The 17752-nt window shown below is 42.2% G+C and overlaps 1 protein-coding gene across 3 annotated transcripts in view; it reads right to left on the bottom strand.

The window, feature by feature from the left end:
* Positions 1–17752, bottom strand: part of bcan (brevican) — a 49025-nt gene that overhangs the window by 1359 nt on the left and 29914 nt on the right. For all 3 annotated transcript variants that reach the window (XM_028581129.1, XM_028581130.1, XM_028581131.1), the window contains 8 exons: positions 16355–17332; positions 13766–14824; positions 10664–10876; positions 5881–5991; positions 5622–5780; positions 3120–3202; positions 2203–2347; positions 1908–2090 (listed from right to left, as the gene is read on the bottom strand). In XM_028581129.1, the coding sequence (XP_028436930.1) occupies positions 1908–2090; positions 2203–2347; positions 3120–3202; positions 5622–5780; positions 5881–5991; positions 10664–10876; positions 13766–14824; positions 16355–17332 (2931 nt within the window). The remainder of the gene's footprint in view (positions 1–1907; positions 2091–2202; positions 2348–3119; positions 3203–5621; positions 5781–5880; positions 5992–10663; positions 10877–13765; positions 14825–16354; positions 17333–17752) is intronic.

Genomic DNA, 17752 nt, shown 5'->3' with positions numbered 1-17752 from the left:
CCCTTGTGTCGTCTTCCCGTCGACCATGCCACTTTTTGTTTTTCTGCGTCAAAATAGTAACTTTTTTTCAAGGTTTTGGACTTCTTTTTTTACACTTTTGTTGCTTTTCCACCGATGTTTTTGTCACTTTTTTCACCCTTTTTGTCTGTATCTTTTGACCGTTTTGTGTGTTGTTTTCTCCATGTTTTCGTGTTTTTTTTCCCGACATTTTTCAAATGCTATGAAATTGAATAAAACTTGTGAAGAGCGTTGTAGGGAGCCATCCACGTTATTTCTTTTGAAAATTTGGCTTGAGCCCCCCTAGAAAGGGTCTAACGCCAATGGTACAAACTCCAGACGACAAGTAGTAAGTGCAAGCACATTAGCTTCAAATAAGCCAAACTACGAAGAGCCATATGAATGTGCAACTGTAAATTGTTGTTTTTTATGTCCGAGGTGTAGTCGGAAGACATGTGTTTTTGTAGGATGAGTAGGCCTTCAGTCGCCCTGATGTCAATAAGGAGCTCATTCCACCATTTAGGAGCCAGGAAAGCGACCGCGTTGAGTGATGAGTTTTCCCTCGCTGTGAGGGGGCAGCAAGCAGGTTGGCTGATGCAGAGCGGAGTGGACGTGCTGGGGTATATGGTTTGACCATGTCCTGGATGTAAGCTGGGGCTGATCCGTTCGTGGACCTGTATGTAAGTACTAGTGTCTTGAAGCGGATGCGGGCAGCAACTGGTAACCAGTGAAGAGAGCGGAGGAGCGGTGTAGTGTGAGAGAACTTGCTCAGATCCGATTCTTTGTTTGGCTGTTCACATGACCTTTTAAAATGTGGCCTATATCAGATTCCAGTGTGAACTGTTTGTGGTTTTCGAACTGACCCGAATGCGCAAAAGAACAACAACTGTGACATCAGACACAGCACGCTGTTGCACTAAAGTTAGGGAGGTTGTGGAAGAAGTCCGCATTTTCGCTTTTATTTCAAAATGTTTGTGTAATGGCAGCTGTAACATTAATGAGCAGGTGCTGAGGAGGAGAAGAATGAAGAGAAAGAGAGCCAAAATGTGGCTATTTTGGCCTTTTGCGGAGTTATGGCTGCAAATTAACTACAGAGGTCTGTGTGGATGCAGAGACGAAGCCAGGAGGACCACAATGGAAATATGTCCTGGATTTTATTGTGTTTTTATCCTCGATTGTATTTGATTGTATTTTTTCATGTGTAAGGCATTTTTGATACAATTAAATAAATCAAATCAAAGGACTGGGTTGTGAATAGCTTCACAGAGACGCATAATTGTGACAAATGTCGATGTAGATTGATGTAAAAGTCGCTTCAAATCCGCCTTGGTTGTTCACACTGCGGCCGCATTGGAAAAAAGAATTGATTCAGGACCACATATGGAAGTGGTCTAAATCTGATTTGAAAAAAATCTCATCTGGGCTAATTTGAGTGTTCACACTACTTCTGAAGAAGTCTGACCTGGTCACTTGACCCCAAAGAAAATTATATTTGGGCCACTTTTGCCTGCAGTCTGAACATAGCCATATACAGTAAGAGATTCAAATAATCGCACTTCTACAACACAAACTAAAGGATCCATTTCTCTAATTGCACATGGACCGGAAATGACTCTTTTTCTTTTTAATGGTAAGTTACAGTCGTGTGGAGCATTACCGTCACCTATTGTCGTTTGATTGTCGTCGTTTGAGGGCGAGTAGTGTCCAGCAGTCCACGCTCAACGTTTTAAACCGTTTTGAGATTAGCATCCGGGTACTCGTAGTGCTGCTTTTGGCCATACTTCATACGCCAGAGGGAACGCACAAGGTACTCAAAAAAGCAAGTGTAAGTACAGAAGTGCACAATTTCAGACACGCCAATTGTCTTTATTTTATTCCATGCTTTCGTCTTCCTTTGTAAAAGCACTTACTTGGGATGCAGGTGATCAGGGGCTCCTCCCATCGGCCGCCGGGCAGGCACTTGATTACAGGGTTCAGTTTCTGCACGAAGCCCTCCTCGCAGTAGTACCGCACCTTGGTGTTGGTCTCGTAACGCAACCGCTTCTTCCCAAAAATCTTAGCGTTGGGAGCTTTGGGGGGCTCGCCACACGATGCTGTTGGATAGACGAAAAAACGGAGAGACAACTTGGCTTCTACGTCCTTACCGCCAGCGCTGGTTCAAAAACTTAAGAGCTGAGAAAACAGGTGCAGTTGGAGTGAACTCACAGACGCCCTTCTTGCAGGTGTAGGAGAGGTGGTAGTTGCACGGCACGTCACTCCAGCGGCCGCCGTCGTGCCACACCATCACCGCACAGTCCTCGCCTGACAGGAAGTAGCTGTCAGGCTGCCCTCTGAACCAGTTCTCATAGAGCTGACGGAGAGAGCACAGGAGATCAAAACAAAGTCACTGCAATTTTTTTTATTTTCACTATTTTAATTATTGGGTCAACTTGTATGACCAAGTTCTGTTTTCTTTTTTATTTATTTTTTTTTTTTCTGAATTTTTATTTTCCCATTCACTCATTTATTTTCAATTATGTTTAAGTATGTTCCATTCTTTTCTACGTGTATATATATATATATTTATATATATATATTTTTTTTTTTTCTTAAAATCAGAAAAAGATGCATATTTGTTGTGCTGTATTATGTACATGTGTTATGTGTTATGTGTTCCTAATAAAAATTTGAATAAAAAAAAAAAGTCACTGCAATGATTAGGTGATCAACAGAAAAATAATCGCCAACTTTTTTGAGCATTGATTCATCGTTAAAATGGCAGAAAATGCAGTTTTCACCCTCTCCATTATGGAGATTTCCATCTCTTTTCTGTTTTATATCATATTAAACAGAATATCTTCAGGTTCTGGACTGACAACACAAGACATTTAAAGACATCACCTTGGACTTTGAGAAACTGGGATGGACATTTCTCACCATTTTCTGACATTCTGACACTCGAAAATACTCGTTAGTTGCAGCCCTAGTCATATGTAGGAACAAACTCAATCAAATATAGCTTTATAGTATTTGATTTTTTTCATAACCTGACTTAGATATAGGAAAACAACTTTAAATGTCCTATTCTCTTTTATGATTGAAGCCCAAGTCTCAACAAGCTTTGGACACTCAGTAAAACTCACCAGAGGATTCCCGTCCGACCAGCGGAAGTCTCCCTCGATGGTTCTGTCATTCAGTCCAATCCACTGATATTCTTTGTATTTGTCTAAAAATAAAAAAGTGTGTGAGGAGAGACAGTAAGAGAGGGCTCACTGCAGTGTAGCTTTTTACATAATATATCAGGCGTTCTCAAATTTACTTCTGATAAAGTTCCTCCAGGCCTTTCTGCTTGGAACCTGTGATGCAGCTGCTCACCTTAATTAACCTGGAAAGGGAGTTTTTACAGTAATGGACCCATACCAGCAGATTAAGGAGAAGGTGACAACTGAGTCAACAAAGGACCTTTAGAAAAAGTTCATCAGGGTCTTGTCCACATTAAACTTGGCCAGCTTCCTAAGGCAATACAGGCACTACTAATACAGGCTGGCCTTTCTCGCAAAGCAAACTAGTATTTGGCTCAAAACACAACTTGTCATCAATAACGGATCCTAAATACTTGTATATTCTCCGTCACTAGGTACTGTTATATATCGTTCTGGTGTCTTCGGAGAGGTGGGCGTGGTTGGCTGATTGAGTCACATGAGGAGGACCGTGTTTGGTGAGGAATGTCAGATCTCACCGCCTCGTTGCCAAACAAAACACCAACTTTAAAACCGTGACATTTTCTATGAAAAAAACGGATTCAATAAAAGCGAAGACATGAAACGTCGTTGTTGTTGTGTCTCGTCTGGACAGTTCTGAGAGGCCTCGTTGTTAAAACAAACCCATCCCTTCGGATTGTTCAGGAGTCTTAATATTAAGAATGTTAGAAAGGAAAGATCACTAGTTTGATATCTGCTGCAAGAAATATGTCCGTCACATGCATGCTGAATGGGACTACCAGGCTACTAAAAAACTCACAAAACAATCACAAAATGTCTGCACAGATGCAAAACGACCATAAAGACGCGCAAAATGACTGAAAATAGACAAAAAAAATACAAACAACCCAAAATGAGTACAAAGAAACACAATATGACCACATACAAGACTAAAAATACATGCGAAACAGTCACAAAAATATGCTAAATGACTAATAATAACAATCACAGAGATGCAAAACGATTAAAAAGTGACCACAAGGGGGCGCACAATGAATACAAATAGACGTACCGCAAAGAACAAAGAGACGCAAAACGGCCACATAGAAATGTAACGCGTCTAAATAAAAAACAAAGAAGATCTTTTTAATAGGGCTGCACAATATATTGTTTTTTTTAATCGGCATCGCGATATCAACTAACGCAATATAGATATCGCGAAAGGTTGCGACATAGACTAGACACTACTTTTTTTGTGTTAGTTGAAAGAAAATATCGGTAGAAAACTGCACGTTAAAGTGTAACTGTCATTGTTTTGTATTGGGGCCCGTTATTGTCAATTCAATGTTCAATTTGTTCAATTGCAATTTGTTGTATTGTAGAAGAATACTGAAAGCAGCAGAAATACAGAACTGAGTACACTTTAATATCAGTTAATTTATCGTTATAAGTAATATCGCTATCGCGATATTTAACAACGTTATCGCGTATCGCATATTTTCCTCCTATCGTGCAGCCCTACTTTTTAATCCAGCTTTTAATTTGATATAGCCTTTGTTTTGGAGTTTTAATCAATCACATTCGTCTTGGACGGAGCCACGGTGCCTCTGTAATATAGCCTCTGGAAGGAATTTGTTTTGGTGGAACGTGTGTACGTTCAAAGGTTGTTTTAGTCATGCAACGGAAAACTCCGATTGGACAGATAGTCTAGCTAGCTGTCTGGATTTACCCTGCAGAGATCTGAGGAGCAGTTAACCATAGTCCTCATAAATCCACCAGAGTTTAGAACGCCAACACAAAGAAAGCTGAAGGTACGGACATCTGGCCTAAAATGAGGGACATCCGGCGAAATTTCCAGCAGCACCTGAACAACGTCTTCAATATAGACTAGCACAGTGGTTCTCAAACATTTTTCAATAATGTACCACATTTGAATAGCATTTTTAAGCCAAGTACCCCCTGACCAGCGATGGATTTACCAAACAACAGCCATGTAACTGAAAAACATTTAAATGCTGATGAAAAAATGCAACAAAAACTTGGAAAAAGTCGGTAGATAGAAGGAAGTAAGGCAAGAATAGGTGGAAAATAGTATCAAAAACTTAGAAAACAGCGACAAAAACTTAGAAGAAGGAAGACAAACTTCGAAAAAAGTGACAAAATATTGAAAAAGGCAGAATTGTTTTTTGAAAAAAGCGAACAAACTGGGGGGCAAGAAGAAGACGGACAAAAAAGGAAGGACGGAAGGCAAAAACAGGTCAAAAGTAGTGACAAAAGGCGCCAAAACTTTTAAAAAAAATGACAAACTTAAAAAACTTCGAAAAAAAACCCTGTGCGGTCATCCAAAGTACCCCTTGGGGTACACGTACCCCCATTTGAGAATCACTGGACTAGCAGATCCCTAAAGCATTGATCTAAGTGAACAGCGTCCTGCCAGGGTTTTACCGTTGATGTAGTCCTGCTCCTCGGGGGTCATGACGGAAAGAAGATGTCCGCCACACAAGCGGCAGTGCTGCTCCGCCGCCTCCCAGCTCTGCCGCTTGGAAAAGTGATGATAGCAGAAGCTCTGGAACTTCTCCCAGCCGGGCTCACACACCTCCAGGTCTGAACGGGACGGAGACACAACGATTATGAAGTATGAATCAGTAGGAAGTAGGTCTTTCTATACTTGGAGGATTACGTGTCTGTGTGTGTGACAGCGAACCTTTCTGGCATAAGTCTCCTCCGTAACCGGGTAAGCACATGCAGCTCGGTGACTCCCCGTCGACACAAGTGCCTCCGTTCAAACACGGGTTGTCCAGGCAGGAGTCTGCAGCTGGATGAAGATGATGGTACTTATTAACAGAGATTTTTAGCCCCAAACTGTACACTCTATGTACCTAGAGGAGGTTAAATCTGGACAAAGACAAAATGCAACTCACAACTTCCATATTCATTTCTGTTCTAAGACCAGCGGCATGCTACGTTGCTAGCTAAATTAGCCAACTACTGAGTAGGGCTGCACAATTAATCGCAATCATATCGAAATCGCAATATGGACTAGTGCAATATCCAAATCGCAGGGAGATGCAATATTTGTTAATGGCAAAATATGTGTCAAACCATTCTAAAATAAAGTATTGTGGTGCTGCAAATCCTATCCTACGGACTAGGGTTTGGTACAGATCCTCGCACAAATCACACTATGATCATTTTAATTTCTTTCAATGTTAATAATTTTCAATGAAAATGAGAATAATGATACAAAAATCATCATTCCCTCCAATATCGTGAATCATATCGCAATATCAGTCAAAATAATCGTAATTAAATATTTTCCTCATATCGTGCAGCCCTACTACTGAGCTGAACATATGTGTGTGTGTGTGTGTGTGTGTGTGTGTGTGTGTGTGTGTGTGTGTGTGTGTGTGTGTGTGTGTGTGTGTGCGTGTGTACCATTCTAGAAGAAGCTGTCTGGAGATAGCCAATAAACTAACTTTTCACATTACGTGTTTCCTTTGAATCATTTGTCAGGGATTGTGTATTAAAGCATTCCTCTTTCAGATTTAGCTTCAAGCTGTTTTCCAATTGAATAGAAGTTATACTATGGCTTATAATTATTTATTTTTTCTGACAACCCCATTTCTGAAATGAATGGGTCTTGCACCGCCACAAACAAGTTCAGAGAGGAACTTTTTTCCTGCCAGATTTATAACCATTCTCCAACATCTCATTTTCAAATGAAGTTGCTATACACCGAGTCACCAGCAGGGGGAGCTGTCACATCAGGTATGGGATCCACTGCTTACATAGATGGATAGATAGATGGATAGATAGATAGATAGATAGATAGATAGATAGATAGATAGATAGATAGATAGATAGATACTTTATTGATCCCCAAGGGGAAATTCAAGGTCCCAGTAGCTTAAAGACATCACACAAAACATACACATACATCATAAACAGAATGATAAATAATATATAGTCACAAGAATAATATGGACAATAAAAGAAAAGATACTAAATAAGAAATCAAAAAAATCCACATGAATGTACTGAGGGGTGTATAAGCACGAGGCTTGCAGTGCCAGGGCAGGGACTGACCCTGTGACTCAGTCTGCATGGTAAGGTGCTCTATGAGAGGGGGTGTCATGGTTGTATTGCAAATAAGTCCAATAGTGCAAGGATAAAGTCTAGAGACCAGCATTAAATATGGACAATATAGTAATATAATAATATAAAAACTATAGCAGTGCAAGGATAAAGTAAAAAAAAAAAAAAAAGACAGCATTAAATACTGGCATTATAAGGGCATAAAGACAGTAGGATAGACACAGATCAACAGTCAATATCAATATTAGAGCCGCGCCAAAAACGCATGTGTGCTTAGAAATGGGACCGGTGCCTATTTATCACGCGACCCGCCAGCGCGTTGGAAGCATTTCCAGGCAAAATAGAATACCAAAAGATGTTTATATGTCATTTAGACACAAATTCGTTTAATAAATGACATTTTGTTGTTTGAATGTCTCTAGGTTTTGACACAAATGCAGATATATAAATGTAATTTAAATACAAATACAAATAAAAAGTAGCCACGAAGACACGCCACGCAGCCAGTGTGCAGGGCATGTAAGGTGTCCTTGAGTGCTATGAAAGGCGCCCATAAATAAAATGTATTATTATTATTATTATTACACAGAGTCACCAGCAAAGGCAGCTGTTAGATCAGGTATGGGACCCACATGCTCCTGTCCATGATCAATGTTCTAGCTCACTCAGTAAGAACGTGCGCCACCATGTTGGCTGAGTCCGTTGCAGTGGCCGGGGTTCGACTCCAACCTGCAGCGCTTTGCTGCGTGTCATCCCCCATCTCTCTCCCACCTTTCCTGTCTATCCACCTTCACTATCAAAGTAGAGATGCACCGATAGACCAGCCTCGTGAGACTGTCCTGATCTGGCTGAGCTCCAGTTTTCCACTCGCAGATCAGTCTGGCATCTTGAGATAGAGAAAATTTGGAGCCGTTCGCCAAACGACCGACCAATCAGCGTTGGTTTTGAGGCGGGTTTAGGTGGTGATAGACAGATGGTTTATCCAATCAGCTAACCAGTATTTTCAGACAGCGGTAGCCCTAATTCTGTTAGATGCTAGCTAATGCTTTTATCTCTTGGATCCTTCTTTTGGAATATGGACCGGGAACCTTAAATGGTGTCTTTTATTCCTAAATTCTCGTTACACAAACGGCAAATCTCCTTTACCGACATGTTGCTAGCTTGCTGAGCTAACGAGCTATGCTTTGCCTGCAGCAGCAGGGGCGGGCTTGTGGTTGTATTTTCATACGCTTCGTGGATCTGATTGGTTGATTTGGCCCGTCTATCACCAACATAGGTGATAGATGGATGGTTCATCCAATCAGCTAACCAGGATTTTCGCCCCTTCCCAAAAGTTCTCCAACGGAAAGTTCCACCGGCAGGTCAGTCTGACATATGCCGATTTCATATGTTATGTCTTTGGACTTTTTGAACTTGAAGAATAGACTCAGTTTTCAAACAATCTAAAAATGGTTAATCAAACCCTTCTTATGTAACAGGGTGAGGAGATGCCGTTTCTTACTGGGTGTTAATCTCTGAGAATTAATGACGCTAATCTCTCTGCTGTGCTGAGTCACCTCGAGGTGCTAGATTGCAGCGTGCTGTAAATCTCTCTCCTGATTGGGCATTTTCAGAGACAGCTGTTCCCTCCGCCTTCCAAACAAACTAACACCAGCTGCTGCTGTTTCTGGTGTTTGTGTAACGCAGTTAATAAGGTTCCTACTTGCCATTTACCAGAAGTGTAGATTTGTGCACTTTGGTTTAGTTTTCTCTCACTTTAAAGGACTTATTGGGACTTTAGCTTATTCACCATATCCCCCAGAGTTAGATAAATCCATACATACCCTTCTCATCTCCGTGCGTGTTGTAACTCTGTCTGACGCCCCCACCGCTAGCCTAGCTTAGCACAGATCCTGGAGGTAACTGGCTCCATCTAGCCTACTGCTCCCAATAAGTGACAAAATAACGCCAACACGTTTCTGTTTACATGTTGTGATTTGTCTAGTCACATGGTGATTTGTCTAGTCACATGGTGTACAAATAAGGTGTACAAATAACAAGATCACACAGCCATCTTCTAACCGTATACATACTGGGATTTATACTCTCAGGAAGGCGAAGCACTGCTACTTCTGCTACTTGGGCGGAGTGATTTGCTAGCAGCACCTGAAGCCCCGTGGTGAGGAGCAGAGAGCTCACATGAGTTCGCTCAGGTGCTGCAAGCAAATCACTCTGCCCAAGTAACAGAAGTGCTTCGCCTTTCTGAGAATATAGTTCCCAGTATGTATGTATGTATTAAGGGAATGACGCATGGTATGTTCTTCCCAATTTAACTTACCCCCTGTAGGCAGTAAGCAGTGGTAACTAAGTACATTTACTCAAGTACAAATTTAGTACTTTACTTGGGTCTTTTCTTTTCATGCCTCTTTCTACTTCTACTCCGCTACATTTCAGAGAGAAATCTTAATATCCGATACTTTAATCTGACAGCTTTAGTTACTAGTTACTTTAGTTTTAAAATACGTTTTATTAAAAATGTAACTACGCAACAATATATAGGCCCATATATTACAGTCGAAATGATTAGCCAATTTTTGACTTAAGTAAAGGATCCGAATACTTCTTCCACCGTTGGCGGTTAATCATGATTATAAAACTGGGCAGATTATTTTAAGAGCTTGTTCATTTTTGTTCATTATGTTGATGTACTTTCGGAAGTTAACTATGGACAAAGACAAAATGCGACATGCTAAGTTGCTAGCTAAATTATCAAACTACTGAGCTGCGTGCGTGTGTGCATGCGTGTGTGTGTGCGTCCGTGCATGCGTGTATGTGTGTTTGTGCGTGCGTGTGTGTGTACCATTCTTGGAAAAAATGTCTGGAGATAGCCAATAAACTAACTTTTCATAATACGTATTTCCTTTGATTCATTTGTCAGGGATCGCGTACAAAAACGTTCATTCATTTCCATAATGTGTGATTACATATATCCATTTTTTATTCATTTCCCTAAATTATATATTTTTGTGTATGTAATCCAGGGACTCAATCAAACTGTTTTTTACATTTTCATACATTTCTTTAGTGCACTCACAGGATTTTATTTTTTCATTTTAAGAATGGCTTTTATCTGTTTTTGCAAACAAAATCTTTAGTAGGAATCAAATGATCCTCAAATGATCTCTTCAAATAATACTTTTCTTGAAGAAACTTTCTGAAAATAGCCAATAAGAGACGATGTTTCCATACATCTAGCGGCATCATTGCCGAGGATGACCGTTCAACAACAATCCAGGGGCCACGGTGTTTGTTTATCACAAGAACTAAAGGACTAAAATGACTGGTGTCTCTCCATAACACAACGCAGGATCACACCTGTTACATGTGCAGGACTTCTTTTTTTTTTTTTTTACCTGAAATTTCTCCTGGTCCTGCAGCAGAAACATGGGCAGCCATGGCAGAGTACTCTGGGAACACGGTGGGAGCGGTGATTGTCGCGTCACTGCCGTCGCTGCTGAGCGTCGGACCGGAGCGTTCCTCCTCATTATCCGGGTGCCATGTGCATACTTTAACTGAAGGCTCCTCTGTGCTGGTCACCCCCGCACCTCCCTCTGATGATCCACGTTCTGTTGAGACAGTTTATTATCATATGTCCACGGTAGGCATGGGTCGGTATATGATTCTGACGGTACGATAACCTTTTTTTTTCTTAGTGTCAAGTGCAAAAAGCATTACATTCTTTATCGTACTAAATGTTTTTTCCCCCATATTAATATCCAATAGAAACAGGGTTTCTACAGGTTTCAACAAGTCAAATTTAAGACTTTTTAAGACCGTTTTAAGACCTTTATGAATTAAATTTAAGACATTTATCGCGACAAAAGTACAATGAAATGCGGAGTCACAAAAGTACTTGCAACTTTAATGAAATCATTCAAAGTGAATAAAAGCGACACAGTCAAAATAATCTGTACATGTACAGCGAATTATATTTGGACGAGCAAAAGGAAGACCTACAACACCCCAGAATAAAAAATAAAAAGAGGATTTCAGTGAGCATTAGCGGTAGTGTTACATGGACGTAGGAAAATGAAGACCTGTTTGAAATGTTTACATTTCTTAAGACTTAAGTGAGAGGTTTGATATTTGTGCAAGCAGGTGTTTAAATGTATCTCATCTAGTCTAAGGAGCTTCAATGGACGGGTCAGTTAAGGGGACAGCGGCTCACAGAGAAACCTAGCTTAGAATGTGTGAATCTATTATGAGTTTGGTTAAAAAAACCTGCACATAGAGGAATTGGAGCCAGCAAGGACTCCATTAGAAGAATCGTCCATAAAAGGAGAAAGTTTGAACCACTAAAATAGATAACTTGGACTGGGTCAGGACAAAACAAGTTTAAAAAGGATCCATTTTGATGTCCATGTTAGTCACCCTTGGGCAGAAATGTCTGTATGCTCACAGTTGTCTCATTGTCATTAGAGTTTATTCACTGTTTGAATAAAGCTGCATTTGATTTGAACTCATCGAACTGGTCGTCATCTTTGAAGTCTCCCAACATCATTTCTGAGTTATCACCCGATAACGTTTGGCTTCACGAAACACATGCAAATCCAGCGAAAAGTGAGTAAATATCTATTCTTGTTGAATGACATTTGCTCCCTTTTGTGGGTTATCTGTTAAAGAACCGGTTGCGGGGACTATAAGTACATTCATGCTGCGCTAATGCGCGCAGTACGATCACAGCTGTTATGCTTTTTCAATCTGTTCTCCTCTCTGTTGTTGTCAGCTGTCATTTCAGTGAAAAATGTCACAAATCGCATAGCACCCCTGCACCTCTTGATCATCGGCTGTCTTCGCAGATTCCTCCGCTCCATCGGCCTCAGACGCAGAGGCAGACGCCCCTCAGTTACAAATCTATCTGGAGAGTCTAGGCGCCATAGACTTTCTACCAAGACTTAAATATCACACCAACTCTTATTAGTCTTGATCAATGGAAGTGCATTTCCAAGGTAATTGCATCGCACAGGATGTCCCTCCCCTTCCGCTCTCTGGGTTTTGTGTTCTCAAAATCCATTTGCCTCGGAAAACAACAACACACTTTGAGCTAGCGAGCTACACGCTGAAAATGTCACGTTTTGAAGAACATTTGGATGGTGCAACAAGTCAGGCCTGCTTGGTTCTTTTCGGGGAATGATTGTAAAGATTCACAAAGAATATGTTCAGGGCGTTTCCTCTCTAACTGGGACGTTTTGGGACCGATTGGTGGGATTGCTGTGGACGAAGTACACACGGAGATACACTGGTAAGAGCCAACCATGTATCCAGCTCACTGTATTGTCTGAACAATAAACTTCATGTAATATTGTAAGTAGCGTTTTCTTTTGCAGGGTGCAAATGTTCCACAAGAAAAAGTTTCTCCCCGAGACTATTTAGCAGAGCCACCGTCGCTGCGTCCGGAGCTTAGCGCCACCCAAGATGATTGTGATCGGTTTAAAGAAATGTAAAAAACCCAGAGCTGTTTTGTCTCCTATCCCAGAATGCATATGTGGTGTAGCCAATGCAAAAATAGTTAGAATAAACATTCATCTTTACTTCTTTCACTTGTTTTTCCTGATTGAACTCTTTTTAGTTTTGATTGAGAAGTGGATTAAACTGCAGTGGTTTCAGACATTTTGATACTTGTTACTGCCACTGCGATGGATTAACCTTTCGATCCTTCACTGAAGAGTAAGCTACAAACTTTTCAGAAACAAATTTGAAGCCTATAGCCTTAGGGTTTGGCGGACTATTCATTTAAAGGTCCCAAGGCATGAAAATTTCACTTTATGACGTTTTTTAACATTAATATGAGTTCCCCCAGCCTGCCTATGGTCCCCCAGTGGCTAGAAATGGTGATAGGTGTAAACCGAGCCCTGGGTATCCTGCTCTGCCTTTGAGAAAATGAAAGCTCAGATGGGCCAATCAGGAATCTTCTCCTTATGAGGTCATAAGGAGAAGGGTTACCTCCCCTTTCTCTGATTTGCCCACCCAGAGAATTTGGCTCACCCATGAGAGAGAGAGAGACATCACGGCTTTCAAACGAGCAAAGTAGCAGTTGGTCAAGGCCACACCCCCACCCTCCACCTTGCCCCTCCCTCTCTCCTCCTCAATAGCTACAGACACAGAAATGGCACATCCTAAGGAAAGCTCATTGTGGGACTGGCTCTAATGGCTGTAATTCTGCACCAAGGCGGAATTTTGGGAAAGAGACTTCAGATACAGTATTAGGGGACCACTAAGGTCTATATAAAAGAGACTTCAGATACAGTATTAGGGGACCACTAAGGTCTATATAAAAGAGACTTCAGATACAGTATTAGAGGACCACTAAGGTCTATATAAAAGAGACTTCAGATACAGTATTAGGGGACCATTAAGGTCTATATAAAAGAGACTTCAGATACAGTATTAGGGGACCATTAAGGTCTATATAAAAGCATCCAAAGAGCACCATGTCATGGGACCTTTAAACTCACCAGTGATGCCTCTGGTAGGGATCTCAGTCATGACTTCTGGCTCCTTAGAGACGTCTTCAGATCCGTCAGCCACAGGAGGCTCTGCGCTGTACTCCAGATCGGAGCGAGACTCCTGCGCTGTGGAGGACGAAGAAGAAGCCTCTGGTTCCCAGCCCCTCACATGAGGGATCAGCGTGATTTTTACATCTGCTGGATGAGGTGCATCAGTGGCATCCTCGCCGTCCGTTCCGGCAGACGTGTGGTCCGTTGACAGAGTTGGATTTGTCAGCTCTGCGCTTCCTCCTGACGATTCAGCCGATCCCTCTCCAGAATCTTGTTCCCTCTCCTCTGGGTCCCTGTCTGTGATATTTGGGGTTTTGTTGGAGAATACCTCTGGGCTTTCTCGTAATACCTCCCATTCTAGATTGTCCTGGATGTCGACCAGAGGTTCAGCCCCAGATGGAGTGTTGCTTTCGGGTATGAAGGTTATAATCTCTGGGGAGCTGGCATCAGTGGCATCCTCGCCGTCCGTTCCCGCAGACTTGTGGTCTGTTGACAGAGTCAGATTTGTCAACTCTAAGCTTCCTCCTGACGATTCGCCCAATCCCCCCAATCCCTCTCCGGAACCTTGTTCCCTCCCCTCCGGATTGCTGTCTGTGATATTTGGGGTTTTGTTGGAGAATACCTCTGGGCTTTCTCGTAATACTTCCCGTCCGACTTTGTACTGGATCTTGAACAGAGTTTCGGCCCCAGATGGAGTGTTGCTTTCGGGTATGAAGGTTGTAATCTCTGGGGCGCTGGCTTCAACCTCCACAGAAGGAAGAGACGGGGTTACAGACACAGGCGATGTCAACAAGGTGACGGGATCACTGTTCAGGACGGGGGCGTTTACACTGGAGTCCTCTGTGACTGTGAAGGCCTCTGCTGTCGGGGTTTCTGCAGGGTCAACGTGTCCGCTGTGGTCGGTCGGATCGTCTAAAACGGTCTCCTGTGAAGTGCTGCTGGAGTCCTCGTCATCATGCCGGACCGGGGGGGATGACTCCACAGCTACACCTGAGGGCTCTGCGATGTGATCATAACCTGTCAAGGAAAAGAGATCGTCAAAACAGTTTTTGCTCGACATAAAAGATGAATAACTGCATTTTAAGATTAATCGACTAATCGTTGCAACTCTTTTTAGTATAGTAATGATTGAGAAGTGATGCAATGATTTCAGAAGTTCTATAGACATTTGATACTTTTTTATTTCCACCGTGATCGATTAACCTTTGATCCTCCACAGGAGTGCAAGCTACAAAGTCTGAAATGATATGTTTAAGATAGCTCTAACGCAACTTAGTTTGACAATGAAAAACTACAGCAGGAAACTGAATGAATGACCAAACTAGATTTTTGCCACTACACTGAAAGTATCTTTAGTGAAGGAAATTAACTGCGGAGAATTCAAGCACCACTACAAAATGGGGAACACACCGGGCACCTGGGTAGCTCACCTGGTAGAGCGTGTGCCCATATAAAGAGGCTCAACGCAGCAGCCGCGGGTTCGTTTCCGATCTGCAACCCTTTGCTGAGTGTCATTCCCCCTCCCTCTCTCTCCCCTTGCAAGTCTAAGCTGTCCTGTCAAAAATAAAGGCCTAAAACACAGCTAATGTGAATAAAGCGTGACAATGAAAATAGGTTTTATATAGAAATTCACTTTACTTTAAAGTGCTCATATTATGCTTTTTCCCTTTCCTTTATTGTGTTATATATCTTTTTTGTTCACAATATAGGTTTACAAAGTGAAAAAGCCCAAAGACTTACCATCTCCAACAGAAAACACTGTTCACAAACTGCTCCAAACAGCTCTATTGTAGTCCAGCCTTTACTTCAGAGACAAACGTACGTCACTTTATAACACACCTTATAATGCTCGTCTCGCTGGTAGCGTAGCACGCCCTCATACTCAAATATGTTATTGTCACGTCAATAACATATTTGTTATTGGTATTGGGCTTGGTACCCAATCCGTCCCCTTGCTAATTTTGATCCGGCCCCTATATACATTTAGGTTCACAATACATTTTGGCCCACCTACTTTTTGTCACTTTTCACAACGTTTTTTGCCGATATTTTTGACGCTTTTGGCATTTTCTTAGAAATTTTTTTTGCCGACCAAACTGTAAGTGAGAAGGCTATATGAGACATAGATAGATAGAGATATTTGACTTTTCCCATGACATAAAAGCAATGAACTATGTCTGGCCCTTGATGTCATTCTCACTTTCTAGTGTAGTCTTTAGAGGCAATTCAGTCGGTGCCTAAAACGTATTGAATTGGGTACCCAGTTAATCCTTAACTCCAGTCTGGCGGTCTGGCGTTAGCTCCTGTAGTTTTTTAAATGCACGAGTAAATCCGAGCTCTGGTATAATCCTAGACATAATGAGAGTAATCAAATTTCCACAGGGTTGGTTATGCCGTGACATTACGTATTAACTTGTACTGCAACTTTTCAATATTCTATCAGAATGATATACCCTCACAGGGTCACTAACAATTGAGGAACCTCTAAAATACCATGGACTCATTTTGTGACAACGTCCTAACTTTGATATTCCCTGTAATACTTACCTGAACCGGACCTAGGGGCCAGTTCAGAGGGGGCAGAGGTGTCCATGCCAACCAAACTTTGAGTCACTGGGGTTTGTGTTGCCTCATCTAGAAGAAGAGGGTTTACACTCCCCTCTCCAGACTCCTCTTCTGCCTGATGGTTCTCAGGCGTACTGTGATCAAAAGACGGCAGCAGCGGGGCGGTGGAGTAAACACCTGTTTCCTCGGTGTGGGGTGAAGAGGTCAACGCTGATATCTCCTCGGCAGAACCAGCGCTGGCCTCTTCTGGCTGCCCAGAGACCTCGTTAGATGTGCTCGAGTAGACGTGCTGGGCTTCAGAAGTGAGATCCAGGTGAGCATCTGTAGTGTGGTCCTCTTGTAGAACAGGAAGGTCGCCCTCCTGAGGAACTTCCGGAGAGCTGCTGAGGAGCTCGTTTGCATCAGCTCCAGATGTTGCACTAACAGCTGTCGTACCCAGGCTTTCAGTCACAGAAATATGATACTCTGAGGGCTCTGCGCTCGCTGGAATTGTCGCATCATTTGCGGGTGAAGTGGAGTCTTCATCGACTGTTACCACGCCATCTGCCTTTGGAGAAGTTGTTGGAAACGTGTGAGACTCGTCATGATCTGTGTCTGGGTTTCCTTCCGATGCTGGCTGATAGTTCTCTGTGTGGCTGGCCTTTTCTATGGCTTCCCAGGTACTGTTCTCTGTGGACAAGTGCTCTTGATGCTCAGATGTACGATTGACAGACTCAGAAATGTCTACCGTGAATGGTTGCTTGTCATAACTCAAAGTGATGGCCTGAGCCTCCATGTGGCTCTGCTGTACAGGACTGGCCGTGCGGGCAAGTTGGACCTCTTCGGCCCCCTTTGCCGCCGCCTCGCCCCGGCCGAACTCCTCCTCCGCAGGATTAGTTAAGAAAACAATGTCCTGGCCAATGTTCTCTGGTTTAGTGGCGAGGAAATCCTGAGGAGATTCTGTGTAAGCGCCGTTATTGCCTGGAATAAAGAGCACAATTACAAAATGTTATTCATATTGTCCAGAATTTAATTAGACCTATTCCTAATCCTAATGCCACTTATAAGGGGAAAATTTGGCTGAGAGTGTAGAGAAGAAAGTTCATTTGCAGGAAAGGAAGAAGAAAAGCCATTTGTGATCTTCATCATTAGAGTTAACAAGCGGGCACCTTTAACAGACTTGAAGCCTGAGATGAAGGATTTTGGGTGACATGTGATCCCGTGATTCTCGCTTAATCTTGTGATATTGCGAAAATCCAGCTGCAGTGCAAAGTAACAACTATCAAGTATTTAGCAAGACAAAAGATTTGGGAAAAGTACAAAAATAAAGAAGAAAATTGTGCATTTGTTCTTCTTTTCCCTAAGATATATCTTGCAGGTTGACCCCTTGGAGGGGTATGT

The sequence above is a fragment of the Perca flavescens genome, chromosome 6 (genome assembly GCF_004354835.1).
Source record: "Perca flavescens isolate YP-PL-M2 chromosome 6, PFLA_1.0, whole genome shotgun sequence".
NCBI classification, from domain to species: Eukaryota; Metazoa; Chordata; class Actinopteri; order Perciformes; family Percidae; genus Perca; species Perca flavescens.
This window is presented reverse-complemented; position numbering and strand designations above follow the sequence as displayed.